The 14507-nt window shown below is 44.3% G+C and overlaps 1 protein-coding gene across 1 annotated transcript in view; it reads left to right on the top strand.

The window, feature by feature from the left end:
* Positions 1–1575: 1575 nt before the first annotated feature.
* LOC132383092 (ER lumen protein-retaining receptor 3-like) overlaps positions 1576–14507 on the top strand; it is a 15722-nt gene continuing 2790 nt past the window's right edge. The window contains exons 1-4 of the mRNA XM_059953875.1: positions 1576–1758; positions 4826–4926; positions 9228–9386; positions 14011–14263. Coding sequence (XP_059809858.1) covers positions 1668–1758; positions 4826–4926; positions 9228–9386; positions 14011–14263 — 604 coding nt within the window. The 5' untranslated portion in view covers positions 1576–1667. The remainder of the gene's footprint in view (positions 1759–4825; positions 4927–9227; positions 9387–14010; positions 14264–14507) is intronic.

Genomic DNA, 14507 nt, shown 5'->3' with positions numbered 1-14507 from the left:
TACTCCTGAAGCCTTCCCCATGAGTGGGTACTGCCGCAAGGCAGTGGGGGGCTTGAGATCAGAGTTTTCCTTCTAGATGAGCTGTGAACCGCGGCCGATGAGCCCCATCTACCCGACGCGACTGGTTTTAAGTCGCCAGTAACCCACCTTTTCCCCTTATCCTGTCAGTAGAAATGGTCCCAGCGGGCTTAGTGGCCAAGCCAGGAGCTGGACGGGGTTGTCCGAGGCTATTTCAGGCGCACATCATTGGGAACATTTAATCGGCAGTGGGAGCTTGTCCCCATTACCAGCCCCGGCTATAGCAGCCTTAAGGAACCTGAGGAAGAGTAAGACGAGGAACAAAGCGGCAGCCAGCGAGAGAGCAAGTTTAGTCATCAGGATAGCCAGGGACTGGGAAAGGAATACACATTAAACTCCACTTACTTCAATGCATGAGTGCTGACAGGTACGGGCGATGAACTCAGAGTGAGGACTGGGGTACTATAGCTGTAACAGAAATGTGACCGAGGGGAAGGGCAGGACTGGTAGCACCATGCTCCAGGGTACAGACATGACAGAAATACAGTGAGTGAGGAAATACAATCCACCTGGCCCAGCATTTATATTGTCCAAACATCAGGCCATACCTCGCTCCAAGACCCTTTGCCATTGGTTATTTGTGTGAACAATTACGAAAGGCTTGATCATCAAGTTTACCAGGACACAACATTAGAAGGAACTGTTTGTAGTGATGAATTTCAGATCACAGTGGAATCTTAATCAGTTAGGGAAGTGGGTCGAGGAGTGGGGAACGGATTTCTGTATGGGCACTGCGAGCTGATCTACCGGGACGTTGCCTCAGATGGAGTGAGTGTTCAGAGCTGAGAAGAGACTGAATAGTCCAGGTATGTTTTCCTTGGAGCGGAGAAGCCCCAGTACCCACCTGATGGAGGCTTACAAAATTCTGCGGAATATTCATATTCGCAGGAAGCTATAAGGATGTAAAACAGAGGGCGTGTTCGGAGGAAGGGCTGGTGAGGTGATCTGAGGAAGTAGATTTTGCCCCGAGGGTTGTTGGAATTTGCAGTAAAGACCTTGTGTGGGTGGAGGAGTCTGAGAGATGCCAGGTGAATTGGATTTCAGGTTGTCAGTGTGGACAGGGTGGGTGAAGGTATTGTTACTCTATGTGTGTCCACAGGGTGCTAGTGTCCGAGAGAGACACCAGGTTTAACAAGTACAGTCAGCTGGGGGGGGGGGGGGGAATCATTTCTGAGTCTCTGAGGATGTAATAAGATGGACTGGTGAAATTTCAGCAAGATGTTTGATCAGGAAAATAAAATCCAAGGACCCAGCCCACTAGTCTGTGTCATCCATTAACCGCCCACTAATCCCATTACCCCCAGGTTCTCCCACTTACCTGTCTCTCCCCTGCACTCCCCACCCCGTCCCTTTCCCTTTCTTTCGCCCTTTCCTTTTTTCCTCCTCTCCTTCCCCCGTGTATAGTTGTTGGTATTTTTGCCTACTTTCTATTGGTTGTTCCCCGTGCCTTTAAGATATTATGTGTCGTTGGACAGAGGCCGCCTTTAAGCGCCGCGCTGGAGCTCCAGCCACGTCACCGAGGGGGAGCCGCGCCGCAGCCGAAAGTTTGCTCCGAGTCCGGGGAAGTTTGTCCGACTGAATCGGGAGAGATGAACGTGTTCAGGCTGGCGGGAGACCTCTCCCACCTCCTCGCCATTCTCATCCTGTTGATGAAGATCTGGAGCACCAAGTCCTGCAGTGGTGAGGGGAACGGAGGGAGGAGTGAAGACGTTACTGAGGCAGGAGTGTTGGGGGAGAAGGAGGGGAGTGAGCAGGAATTAGGAGATTGAGGGGGAAGGGAGGGTGTAAGAGGATATCGTGGTGGAGGGAGTCTGAGAGAATGAGTGGACGAGAGGTAGAGGGAGTGGGAAGGAATGAATAGGCGAGAGATGGTGAGAATGAGTGGGCGAGAGATGGAGGGAGTAAGGGGTAGAGTGATGGAGGGTATATCAGGAAGGGAATATAGAGTAATTGAAGGTGAGTAGATTTAGATTGAATAAGGAGGAGGTGGTGTGTGAGGGGTTGGGGGTTGGAGATAGTGAAAGAAAGGCAAGCATCACATCTGCCTTTGGAAGGTGATGTAGAAGGAAGGGTTGGAGTATTGGGAAAGGGGAAGTGAGTTGGGATGTAGAGGGAACGGTTGGAGTATTGGGAAAGGGGAAGTGAGTTGGGATGTAGAGGGAAGGGTTGGAGTATTGGGAAAGGGGAAGTGAGTTGGGATGTAGAGGGAAGGGTTGGAGTATTGGGAAAGGAGGTGTGAGTTGGGATGTAGAGGGAAGGGTTGGAGTATTGGGAAAGGAGGTGTGAGTTGGGATGTAGAGGGAAGGGTTGGAGTATTGGGAAAGGAGGTGTGAGTTGGGATGTAGAGGGAAGGGTTGGAGTATTGGGAAAGGAGGTGTGAGTTGGGATGTAGAGGGAAGGGTTGGAGTATTGGGAAAGGAGGTGTGAATTGGGATGTAGAGGGAAGGGTTGGAGTATTGGGAAAGGAGGTGTGAGTTGGGATGTAGAGGGAAGGGTTGGAGTATTGGAAAAGGAGGTGTGAGTTGGGATGTAGAGGGAATGGTTGGAGTATTGGGAAAGGGGAAGTGAGTTGGGATGTAGAGGGAAGGGTTGGAGTATTGGGAAAGGAGGTGTGAGTTGGGATGTAGAGGGAATGGTTGGAGTATTGGGAAAGGGGAAGTGAGTTGGGATGTAGAGGGAAGGGTTGGAGTATTGGGAAAGGAGGTGTGAGTTGGGATGTAGAGGGAAGGGTTGGAGTATTGGGAAAGGGGAAGTGAGTTGGGATGTAGAGGGAAGGGTTGGAGTATTGGGAAAGGAGGTGTGAGTTGGGATGTAGAGGGAAGGGTTGGAGTATTGGGAAAGGAGGTGTGAGTTGGGATGTAGAGGGAATGGTTGGAGTATTGGGAAAGGGGAAGTGAGTTGGGATGTAGAGGGAAGGGTTGGAGTATTGGGAAAGGAGGTGTGAGTTGGGATGTAGAGGGAAGGGTTGGAGTATTGGGAAAGGGGAAGTGAGTTGGGATGTAGAGGGAAGGGTTGGAGTATTGGGAAAGGAGGTGTGAGTTGGGATGTAGATGGAAGGGTTGGAGTATTGGGAAAGGGGGTGTGAGTTGGGATGTAGAGGGAATGGTTGGAGTATTGGGAAAGGAGGTGTGAGTTGGGATGTAGAGGGAACGGTTGGAGTATTGGGAAAGGGGAAGTGAGTTGGGATGTAGAGGGAATGGTTGGAGTATTGGGAAAGGGGAAGTGAGTTGGGATGTAGAGGGAAGGGTTGGAGTATTGGGAAAGGGGAAGTGAGTTGGGATGTAGAGGGAACGGTTGGAGTATTGGGAAAGGAGGTGTGAGTTGGGATGTAGAGGGAACGGTTGGAGTATTGGGAAAGGAGGTGTGAGTTGGGATGTAGACAGAAAGGTTGGAGTATTGGGAAAGGGGAAGTGAGTTGGGATGTAGAGGGAATGGTTGGAGTATTGGGAAAGGGGAAGTGAGTTGGGATGTAGAGGGAAGGGTTGGAGTATTGGGAAAGGGGAAGTGAGTTGGGATGTAGAGGGAACGGTTGGAGTATTGGGAAAGGAGGTGTGAGTTGGGATGTAGAGGGAACGGTTGGAGTATTGGGAAAGGGGAAGTGAGTTGGGATGTAGAGTGAACGGTTGGAGTATTGGGAAAGGGGAAGTGAGTTGGGATGTAGAGGGAAGGGTTGGAGTATTGGGAAAGGAGGTGTGAGTTGGGATGTAGAGGGAAGGGTTGGAGTATTGGGAAAGGAGGTGTGAGTTGGGATGTAGAGGGAAGGGTTGGAGTATTGGGAAAGGAGGTGTGAGTTGGGATGTAGAGGGAAGGGTTGGAGTATTGGGAAAGGAGGTGTGAGTTGGGATGTAGAGGGAAGGGTTGGAGTATTGGGAAAGGAGGTGTGAGTTGGGATGTAGAGGGAAGGGTTGGAGTATTGGGAAAGGAGGTGTGAGTTGGGATGTAGAGGGAAGGGTTGGAGTATTGGGAAAGGAGGTGTGAGTTGGGATGTAGAGGGAAGGGTTGGAGTATTGGGAAAGGGGAAGTGAGTTGGGATGTAGAGGGAAGGGTTGGAGTATTGGGAAAGGGGAAGTGAGTTGGGATGTAGAGGGAAGGGTTGGAGTATTGGGAAAGGAGGTGTGAGTTGGGATGTAGAGGGAACGGTTGGAGTATTGGGAAAGGAGGTGTGAGTTGGGATGTAGACAGAAGGGTTGGAGTATTGGGAAAGCGGGTGTGAGTTGGGATGTAGTGGGAAGAGTTGGAGTATTGGGAAAGGAGGTGTGAGTCGGGATGTAGAGGGAACAGTTGGAGTATTGGGAAAGGGGGTGTGAGTTGGGATGTAGTGGGAAGAGTTGGAGTGTTGGGAAAGGAGGTGTGAGTCGGGATGTAGAGGGAACGGTTGGAGTATTGGGAAAGGGGAAGTGAGTTGGGATGTAGAGGGAAGTGTTGGAGTATTGGGAAAGGGGAAGTGAGTTGGGATGTAGAGGGAACGGTTGGAGTATTGGGAAAGGGGAAGTGAGTTGGGATGTAGAGGGAAGGGTTGGAGTATTGGGAAAGGGGGTGTGAGTTGGGATGTAGAGGGAAGGGTTGGATTATTGGGAAAGGAGGTGTGAGTCGGGATGTAGAGGGAACGGTTGGAGTATTGGGAAAGGGGGTGTGAGTTGGGATGTAGAGGGAATGGTTGGAGTATTGGGAAAAGGTTGGAGCATTGGGAAATGGGGTGTGAAAGGGGTATTTGGTGGTTCTCCCTGCTGATTCCTTTTCCCCACAGGGATCTCCGGGAAGAGTCAGCTTCTCTTTGCGCTCGTGTTTACAACCCGATATCTGGATTTGTTCACCTCGTTTATCTCTGTCTACAACACCACCATGAAGGTGAGAAGGGTGGTGTGAGGGGTGGTCACTAGCAAGTGGAGACGAACCACGGATTTCTTCTGGAGAGTAAACCAGGCTGCGCGCTGTCTAACCACTTCCATCCTTGCAATGGACTCCTCTGGGTGGAGATTGCAGGCAACCACTCTTCTCTCTCGTCCACATTCTCTGCCAGTCATCCCTTCTTCCCTTAACTCCTGTCTCTCCAACAAACCTTTGATCAGCTGCTCCATTATCTGAAACGTTGACTCAGTTCCTCTCCCCACAGGCGCTGCCCGGACTGCTGAGTGTTCTGGCATTTTCTGTTTGCCTTAGGTTTTGGGGATAATAGCGGCTAATTCTAATTTGTATGATGTGGCCTCAGCTCTAATAATGAATGTTCTAAAAGTCGAAGAGAAACTTACAACCTTGAAGCAATGAAACTTAAGTGTACCCAAGTGTAAGTTAAGCATACTGGAGTGGTCAGCAAAAAATATGATATCCGTCGGTCCCCAGCTGCAAACTAATACAAGTAAAGCAAGAAGACATAACTTATTCACACCCCCACTCACGTGACTAGTTACCATAAGAACCATAATGCACACATAACACAAAGTACAATGCAGATAGAGAGCAGATGTATGATTCCCTACAGGGGTGTCCATAGGACAATGGGGCATCCTTAAAGTCCTCCGAGAGGAGCAAGATCTGCGGGTTGTGTATTTGGCCCTTTCTACCCCAGTGAGCTGTGTTGAGATTGAGGGTGATGAATATATTACCTTGGAATATTTATTCCAAACTTTACCAATACAATTGCCTCAGAAGTTTTTTCAAGAACTGAATAAATATGTAAGGAAATTTCTTTGGAAAGGAAAGATGCCAAGAATATCATTGGAAAAATTGACATGTAAATTTGATTTAGGAGGGTTACAACTTCCAAATTTTAAGAATTATTATAAAGCAAATCAACTTAGATTTATTGCATCTTTTTTTGATGAAGAAAAACCTGCATGGATTAGAATAGAATTAGATAAGATAGGAGAAAACATAACAGAAGATTTTATACATAAATGGGAATCAAAATGGATACGGGAAAAAAAAGAATTTCCTATATTAAGACACTTGATTGATTTATGGAATAAGGTAAATATGGACGATGAGATAAAGAAATCTTTATTAGCAAAAAGAACTTTAATTCAAAATAGGCTTATTCCTTTTACAATGGATAATAAACTTTTACATAATTGGTTCCAAAAGGGGACTAAATATATAGGTGATTGTTTTGAAGGAGGTATATTGATGTCGTTTGATCAATTAAAAAATAAATATAAAATATCAAAGAACACTCTTTTCTGTTATTTTCAATTAAAAGCTTATTTACGAGAAAAGCTGGGTCAAACAATGTTGATGCCAAAATCTAGTGAAATAAAAATATTAATTCAAAAAGGAAAAATTAAAAAATTTACATCCTGTATGTACAATTTGATTCAAAATCAGACAATTAAATCAGGAATTCATAAATCAAGACAAAAATGGGAATCTGATTTGAATATTAAAATTGATGGAAAAAGCTGGTCAAGATTATGTTCTGATAGTATGATAAATACAATAAATGTTCGACTTAGATTAATACAATATAATTTTTTACATCAATTATATATATCACCACAGAAAATAAATAGATTACATTCAAATATATCTGACCAATGTTTTCGATGTAATCAAGAAATTGGTACTTTTTTACATTCTACTTGGTCTTGTTTTAAAATTCAATCATTTTGGATAAATCTAAGACTTTTATTGGAACAAATTACTGGAGTACAACTCCCACATAATCCAATATTATTTTTATTAGGAGACATTGAAGGGAAGATACTGAAACTTAAATTGAATAAGTATCAGAAAAAAATTATAAAAATTGCATTGGCAGTAGCCAAAGAAGTTATCGCAGTTACTTGGAAATCGGATTTATATTTAACTATGGATCGTTGGAATAATGAAATATATAGTTGTATTCCACTTGAAAAAATTATACAATCTAAGAAATGAATATGATATATTTTTGAAAATTTGGCTCCCATACCTACAAAAGATAGGATTAAATACATAGGTCCTTTGAAGATAAAATTATAAAGTAATGGGGAAAATCAAAAATAAAAAGTAAAATTATTTTTAACTCCATGGAGCATGTGGGGATCCTCCGACATCCAGGCAATTTTTCTCTTCTTTCTTTCTTTAGATAAGGGTTAATGGGGGGAGGGGGGAGGGTTAATATTTTTTCTCTTGCATACTATTTTATCATTACATTTATTCTTTGTAATTTTCCAAAAATTTAATAAATAGGTTTTTTTTGAAAAAGAGATTGAAGGTGAGGCCCAGTGTCGCTGACTGAAGTGGCGCGGGAGATCGAGACAGCGGGCACAGCTTTTAGGGGCCTTTGCGCTCGAGCGATCTGTGTCCCTCTGACCCTGTCTCTCTCTCTCTATGGTGAGAGAGTCTGTTGGCTCTGAGTTGGGGGAACTTGCAGATTGTAACATCGAAACAGCAAACTGTTGGTCTCCCCTCTCACTGTGGCAGGAGTGTTATCTCTCTCTCTTGTTAGTGAGGGAGGTTTGTGATGTCGAAATGTTGGGGTGGACTGTGGGGGCTAGCTATTGCATGGTGGGCGGTAGGTTGATGTTTTTGTGCTGCTGCTTGTGTGTTGGGGGGGCTTTGGGATTCTAATATTTTGCTGTCATTCGTTCTTTTTTCTCAGTTTCATGGATGTCTGTGAAGAGTAAGAATTTCAGGTTGTGTACTGCATACATTTGCTAATTTTAAATTGAACCTTTGAAAATGAAGTGACCATTTGGATAGGAAATGCTCAGTAAGTCGGGCAGCATCCATGGAGAGAGAAACAGAGTTAAAGTTTCAGATCTGTGACCCTTTGTCAGTGTTGGGCTACAAAGGAATGGGGAATGCACGTTGGCCACAATTCTACTGACCAACAGAGCAGGCTCCAAGTGGTCATCTGCTCTGATCTAATGTCAGACAGTGGACGGTGGAGGGTGAGGAAGCAGAGACTGGACACTGTTGTCCCCAAGTCCAGCTTGAGGTTCACTCTAAATGTTGTGGATTTGGGCAAAATCCGTAGGTGACCCAGAGTTTAGGAAGGCAGTGAGCACCCAGGAGAAGATGGATGAATGAAGAGCGGAGTGGACCATATGGAGAGATTTGCAGTGATTAGGAGGGGAGGGAATAGACCACAGTCCAGACAGGTTTATAGAAAGTGCAGACTTCTTTAATTATGCTTGGAATTAGGATTTTTAAGTAAAAATTGAACTGTTCGTGGACTTTTCTAATGGTGATATGAAGGAAGGGGAAATTATACTAAATCCTTCTCAACCCTGAAGAGAGAATTGTGTCCTGGACATCATGTCACGTATCTGGAACTGGGCACGCAGAGCTTTTGAATATCCCTGTGGATGAGGTGATTACAGGGGGAAGTGCAGAGGTACATTCCTTAAAGCAAGATTTAATAGAAATGTTCACAATTTTGGAGTAGCCAAGAGAAACCGTTCTGTGAGCACAGATTCTCTGTAAGCATGTGGGCATCTGTCGTAATGGTTCTGAGAAATTTCTCTTCATCTCTCCATATCCCTTTCCCACAAAGACGTATCTGAAAGCTTCCAATCATGGCTCAGAAATGGCCTGTTTCAGTGTTGGAGATGAGGATCAAGTGGTAAATGTATCTGTGGATCTGAGCCACAGCACTCCCTATCCATTCCCATCTCCAGCAGGGTTACCGCGGAGGCGCGGTGGCCAGTTGCAGCCTCTCAGTTCCGTCATCCCTGGTTCTGCCAGTCTGACAACCAGTCACCAGCTTCAGCTCAACCTATTGTTCCAGCATCCGGAACAGGGTGACCATACACTTTCTCCAACGTAGTACCTGGCCGACCTGACTCATTTAAAAAAAATTACTGACGGTTACTCTATCAGCCATTGGAACAATTTTGTATCCCGCTTCCCTCAGAATAAACCAGCCCAAAGACCTCTCGCTCACGGGCAGGTACGATCCTATGTGCAACACTTACAAAAAGCTGGAGGAAGTCGGCAAGTAAGGCAGCGTCTACGGAGGGGAATAAGCAGTCAATGTTTTGGGCTGGGACACTTCATCAGGACTGTTTGTTCTTCTCCATAGATGCTGCCTGACTCTAGCAATTTTGTGTGTGTGTGTTGTTCGAGATTTCCAGCATCTGCAGAACCTTGTCTACTAATCTATATGATGTTTTTTTGTCAGATGTGATTTATTGCCACATTTAAATGGTTTCCAACTTGTTTTCTAGATCATATTCCTGCTCAGTGCCTACATAACCATCTACATGATCTACTTCAAGTACAGTTCAACCTTCGACCGGGAGAACGACACATTCCGCGTAGAGTTCATCCTGGTCCCCGTCGCTGGTCTCTCCTTCCTTGTGAACCACGAGTACACTGCAATGGAGGTGAGGCTGGCTTTTCCTTTCTGTCAGGCTGCTCCTCGAAGGTGAGGCTGAGCAGCAGCTCTCCTGGTGGAGCTGCTCCTGCCATGCGGTGTGGAGGGGTGGGATCACAGGATTTATACGCAGTGACGATGAAGGATCAGGTCAGGGTGGTGTCGGACCGAGCGGGGAACCCATACCCCTTTAACCCTCCTTGGTGATGGAGATCCTGGGTTTGGCTGGGTGGCAGCAGTGGTGTGGAACTGCTGCTGTGTTTACCACAGCCCAGTAAGTGAATTTTTCATGAATGATAAAAAAAATATTGTGCTGAAATAGCTTTATTTTACAGTTTGTTGTCTTCTGCCCAGGTTGGTGTGGTCTTCCATTGATCCTGTTATGGTTATTATTCTATAATTTATTGAGTGTGCCCACAAGAAAATGAATCTCAGGTGACATATATGTACTTCGATAATAAATTTACTTTGAACTTTCAATTTGCAATCGTAACCAACCATCTAAATCTAGGACACCCTACCATTTCAGTCTACCCTTTTATACATAAACCTTAAAGTAGATGATTTGAGATTTTTCTACAGTATATTTTCATTACTTGTTTACTTAACCTGTCTATATTCCCTTCACAGCCATTGATCTCCTAGCTTAATATCACCATAAAATATAATTCATTTGGTCACAGCCTCCCCTGCTGCCACGATGAGGCCACACTCAGGTTGGAGGAGCATCAGCTTCTGTCTGGGTAGCCTCCAACCTGATGGCATGAACATTGACTTCTCTAGCTTCTGGTTATTTCCCCCCTCCGTTTCCTCTACCATTCCCCATTCTTGGTTCCCTGTCACACCTCCTCCCCCTTCCCTTTCTTCCATGGTCTTCTGTGCTGTCAGATTTCCCCTTCTCCAGCCCTTTACTTCACCCCATCCTCCTCTCCCAGTTTCACCCTATCACCTACCACCTTGTACTTCCTCCTCCCTTATTCTGCCTTCTTCCCCTTCCCTTTCCAGCTGAAGGGTCTCGGCCTGAAACATCTGCAGTACCTCGTCTCTATGTACGTAATACATTTGGCCTTCTTTGTCCAGATCATTGATAAAAACCATGACCTCAACATCGATCCCTGTCACAGGGTCACACCTGAAAATAACTCATTTATCGCTACTGTCCATTTCCTGAACCAATCATACCCATAATGTTAGCTGTAGAATCCTTTCCTCTAGTCTTAATCAACGCTGCATTGTATCTTATCAAAAAGCTTTCATCTATTTTATAATCTCCAATAAATTCAACTGGCATTAATTGTAACCCTTCTCTTGTATTCTCCTCTCCCTTAGTGATGTTTTATTCTCCTCGGGTTAAATCCAAAATTCTCCAAATCTCTGTGCTCGTTGCTTTTTGTTTGACACATCTCTACCTCTTCCCTTTGGACTTTTCTTGCCATCCATAACTATGTCACTTTTTCTGCTGGTGTTTTAAAGGACATACTGATTCCCATGCTGGGCACTGTTCGTTTATCATTTGGGTTTTCCATGACTGGCACGTACTTCATGCCTTTGTAGTCTGATATATGAAGAGTGATTGATAAATTCGTGGCCTAAGTTAGAAGGAGATGAGTTATTAACTTAAAACTTTCTGCATAATCACACAAAAGAGTGGAACTGCATGTGCATGTAACGAGAGCTGTATAACTCATCTCCTTCTACCTTAGGCCACAAGCTTATCAATCACCCCTCGTATTTTATTTTCAAACCCTAGTTTTCCAACTGAATTAACAATTTACAAATCTGATATAAACCTGTCATATTTTTGTCACTTTTCCGTGAGGGCTTCTTGACTGGGCCATCTCTTTCACAATATGCAGTAACAGTTTCCTTTATTGGCTTTGCAATTGGCTAATCTAGAAAACTGTCTCTTACAAACTGAAGTTCATCCTTTGGACCATTGTTGCTGATTTGGTTTGCTGATCTACAACCCCTCCCCTAGTGATCACTGGCACATCTAATTTATACTATACCCTGCATTCATCGCTGTCATTATGACCTAGACGATCATGGTCTTTGGCAGAGACGTAGCTCCACCCGCATTACCCCTCCTGTTTGGGGTTTACCTAACTAACTTTTTGACTCTTGTCCTTTCTTAGCCCCATCCAGACTAAAGTTCTTTGTTTTTACTGATTTGTCTCCTCCTTTAAAGTTAGGGCTACCTTGTTTTTTACTGCTGCCACAAAGTCAAATTTTATGACGTGCTGGTGACATTAAACCTGATTCTGATTTTGTTTTCCATTTCACCTCTATTCCAAGAATATTCTAGAATATTCAATTCTCAGCCCTGGCCAGCTTGCACCGAGGTCTCAGCACATGGTGATTCGTGTCCCTGTTTATTCCAGTCATTATTATGCTTGCTTTATTACACCTGTTGCATATATTTGTATGAAGAGCCAATGGTTCTAACTTTGTACCTATTCTCTGCTCTGTGAAGGTATTTCAATGTTTTCTAGGCTCCATCCCTCCTCACTTACTCTGGTCATTATCCTGCATTGTGTGGTTCTTCTCTAACTTGCAGTTATGCCCCCCACCAGGACCTGGGTCTCTCATTGCTCAGTTATAACATAGTGGTCTCAGGACAAGTGAAGACCATCCCAGTATGGACAGCTTCCCCAGTGGTTGAGGTTGCCTTGCTTCCAGTCTGGTTCTGTGGGTCATGAATGTGGAAATCTCAGCTTTTATCATAGTCGGGGCAGGTTGACAGTTTGATACTGTGTCCCTGCGTGCTTCCGACATATGGACTCAATACCATCCCAAATGTCCCTGTGCTAATTTCTTCCCTTTCAAAGGCAGGAATAAAGCACCTGTTCCAAGACACACAAAATGCTGGAGGAACTCAGCAAGTAGCATCTATGGGGGAAGGGGTGAATGAACAGTCAGCATTTCAGGTCAAGCCCCTTCATCAACTTAACTTGCTCAGTTCCTTCAACATTTTGTGTGAGTTGCTTGGCTTAACAACATTTGCAGAGTCTTTTGCTTACCTGTTTCAGGAGCTGGCCATGCAAGTGGTGGTGTCTTGGTTTGATAACAGCTGAGTGAGTGCTGGGGATGTTGGCCATGGGGAGGTTTTGACATCAGTTTTAATTATCCTTTCAAAGAATTTGGGTGGAGGGGGCTTGTATGGAGACATTGGTGTTCTCTCTCCAATGCCTTGACGCATCTGCTGTTAGTGGTACGCAGCTCATTTTGAGCTGCCTGATTTGTTCTGAGGCCATCCTATTGACTGCCAGCAAGATAGTAGGTCTGCTATCAAGCTACTCTCCTCAGCTGGAGTACACACTTTTCCCCATGTGCACAAATTGGGATTTAAGGATGTTGGGTGGTTTTCTCGTCCATTGCATTTATGGGATCTTAAATTAATATTGAGGACTCCCTCCTCCCTGTATACCACCGTACTTGCTCACTGCCTCTGGTGTCTCCCCCTGCTGGTGAGGCAATGTCCCAGGGGATTGTGGATAATTAAATGTTTGTCATTAACAGTCAGGTATGATTCTGTGAGTTTTAACAATATTGTTGTTTGATTGGATTGAATAGGGATCCCGAGACCAGTCTCTGGACTGAATGTGATTGTTGCTGTGTTGTGAGATTGGTTATCTTCTGGATTCATGTTCTTCCAGAACTCTGCGACTGCTGGCCAATGGGCAAATGTAGTTGTATTTAAATGGATTTTCTTTCCCGGATGATCAAGATGGGGTTTTTAACAATCTAAAGTTTCATGATCATCATTACCAAAAGTAGTTAATTCACTTATTCTGTCAAGTTCCTCAGCTGCCATAATAAGAGTTGAATATGCATTTGTCTGGTTCAGCAACAGCTCTCTGTCATTGTTACACATTTTGCTTTTCCAATGACTGGTGCCCGGGGCCAGTAATGTTTGCATCTGTCAAGATTGCTCTGGAGTTAATAGTCTGAATTAATGTACTTTGTGTCAGCTTGCTGGTCTAGTTTATTACTGGCTCATTACGTCACTGCAATGCTTTATGAAACCTGACTTACTCCAATGCCATCTGCCATGCTGTTCCATAAACACAACTGACCAAGCATAAGCAGCAAATGTTACAAATAAAAAAATCAAAACTTGGGTTTGGGTTGCAGACAATTGTAAGTGATGCTTTGTGAATGATTGTGCACAGTGTAGGGATTTCAGTGATATGCCCAACCTCTACAGTGGCTTTTCCATCAGCTAAGCATTTGGGATCCAATGCTGCCATCCTCAATCTCAATATAGCTTCTAGATCTAGTACATAGTTCCCAACTCCATGTTTATAAATGTCAAACCACTAATTATTCCTTTTTTTTCTATGCTGGGTTTCTCATTTTGTTCCTTGCACTGCTAATGACAATTAAATAATTATATAATATCCACTAAAATCCTTTTCCAATTTGACCTGTTTCAAAAATCTTCAGAACCTTTTCTGCCCTTGGCTTCCTAAATCATTCCCAACTTCCCTCTGAATTCTTAACCAATTTGGCTCATCCAATCTTCCCTAAATCTAGCGCTGATGGCTTTGCTTCAAATGTGAACCATGATACTCCAGTGGAGTTATTACATGCTGATTTTCCACTTTAGATTCAATTTTGCCTTTAATTTTCAGATTTGTTGGACATTCTCTATTTACCTGGAATCAGTTGCCATACTGCCACAGCTCTTCATGATCACCAAAACTGGCGAGGCAGAGACGATTACTACTCACTACCTGTTTTTTCTGGGAGTGTATCGGGCTCTATATCTCGGCAACTGGATCTGGCGTTACCAGACAGAAGGGTTCTTTGATCAGATTGCAGTGGTGTCTGGGGTTGTGCAAACAATCTTCTACTGTGACTTCTTCTACCTCTACATCACTAAAGGTGAGTATCTATCCTCTAGGCTTTCTGGGTGTGGCTGCAATTGAGTTCTATAAATGTCAAATTTAATGCAAGGATTAGTTAGTAATGCTGTAATTTCCAATGTTTGCTTGAGACACTGAGACGTGTGGTGAAATGCAAATTCAAAATAATCTTGCTACCTTACAGCTGGGATGCATGCCCTTCGCCTACCCAGCTAGTCCTGATTGACTATTCAACCCATATCCCTCCATGTACCTAACCAAGA

This window comes from Hypanus sabinus, chromosome 29, assembly GCF_030144855.1.
Source record: "Hypanus sabinus isolate sHypSab1 chromosome 29, sHypSab1.hap1, whole genome shotgun sequence".
Lineage (NCBI taxonomy): Eukaryota > Metazoa > Chordata > Chondrichthyes > Myliobatiformes > Dasyatidae > Hypanus > Hypanus sabinus.
This window is presented reverse-complemented; position numbering and strand designations above follow the sequence as displayed.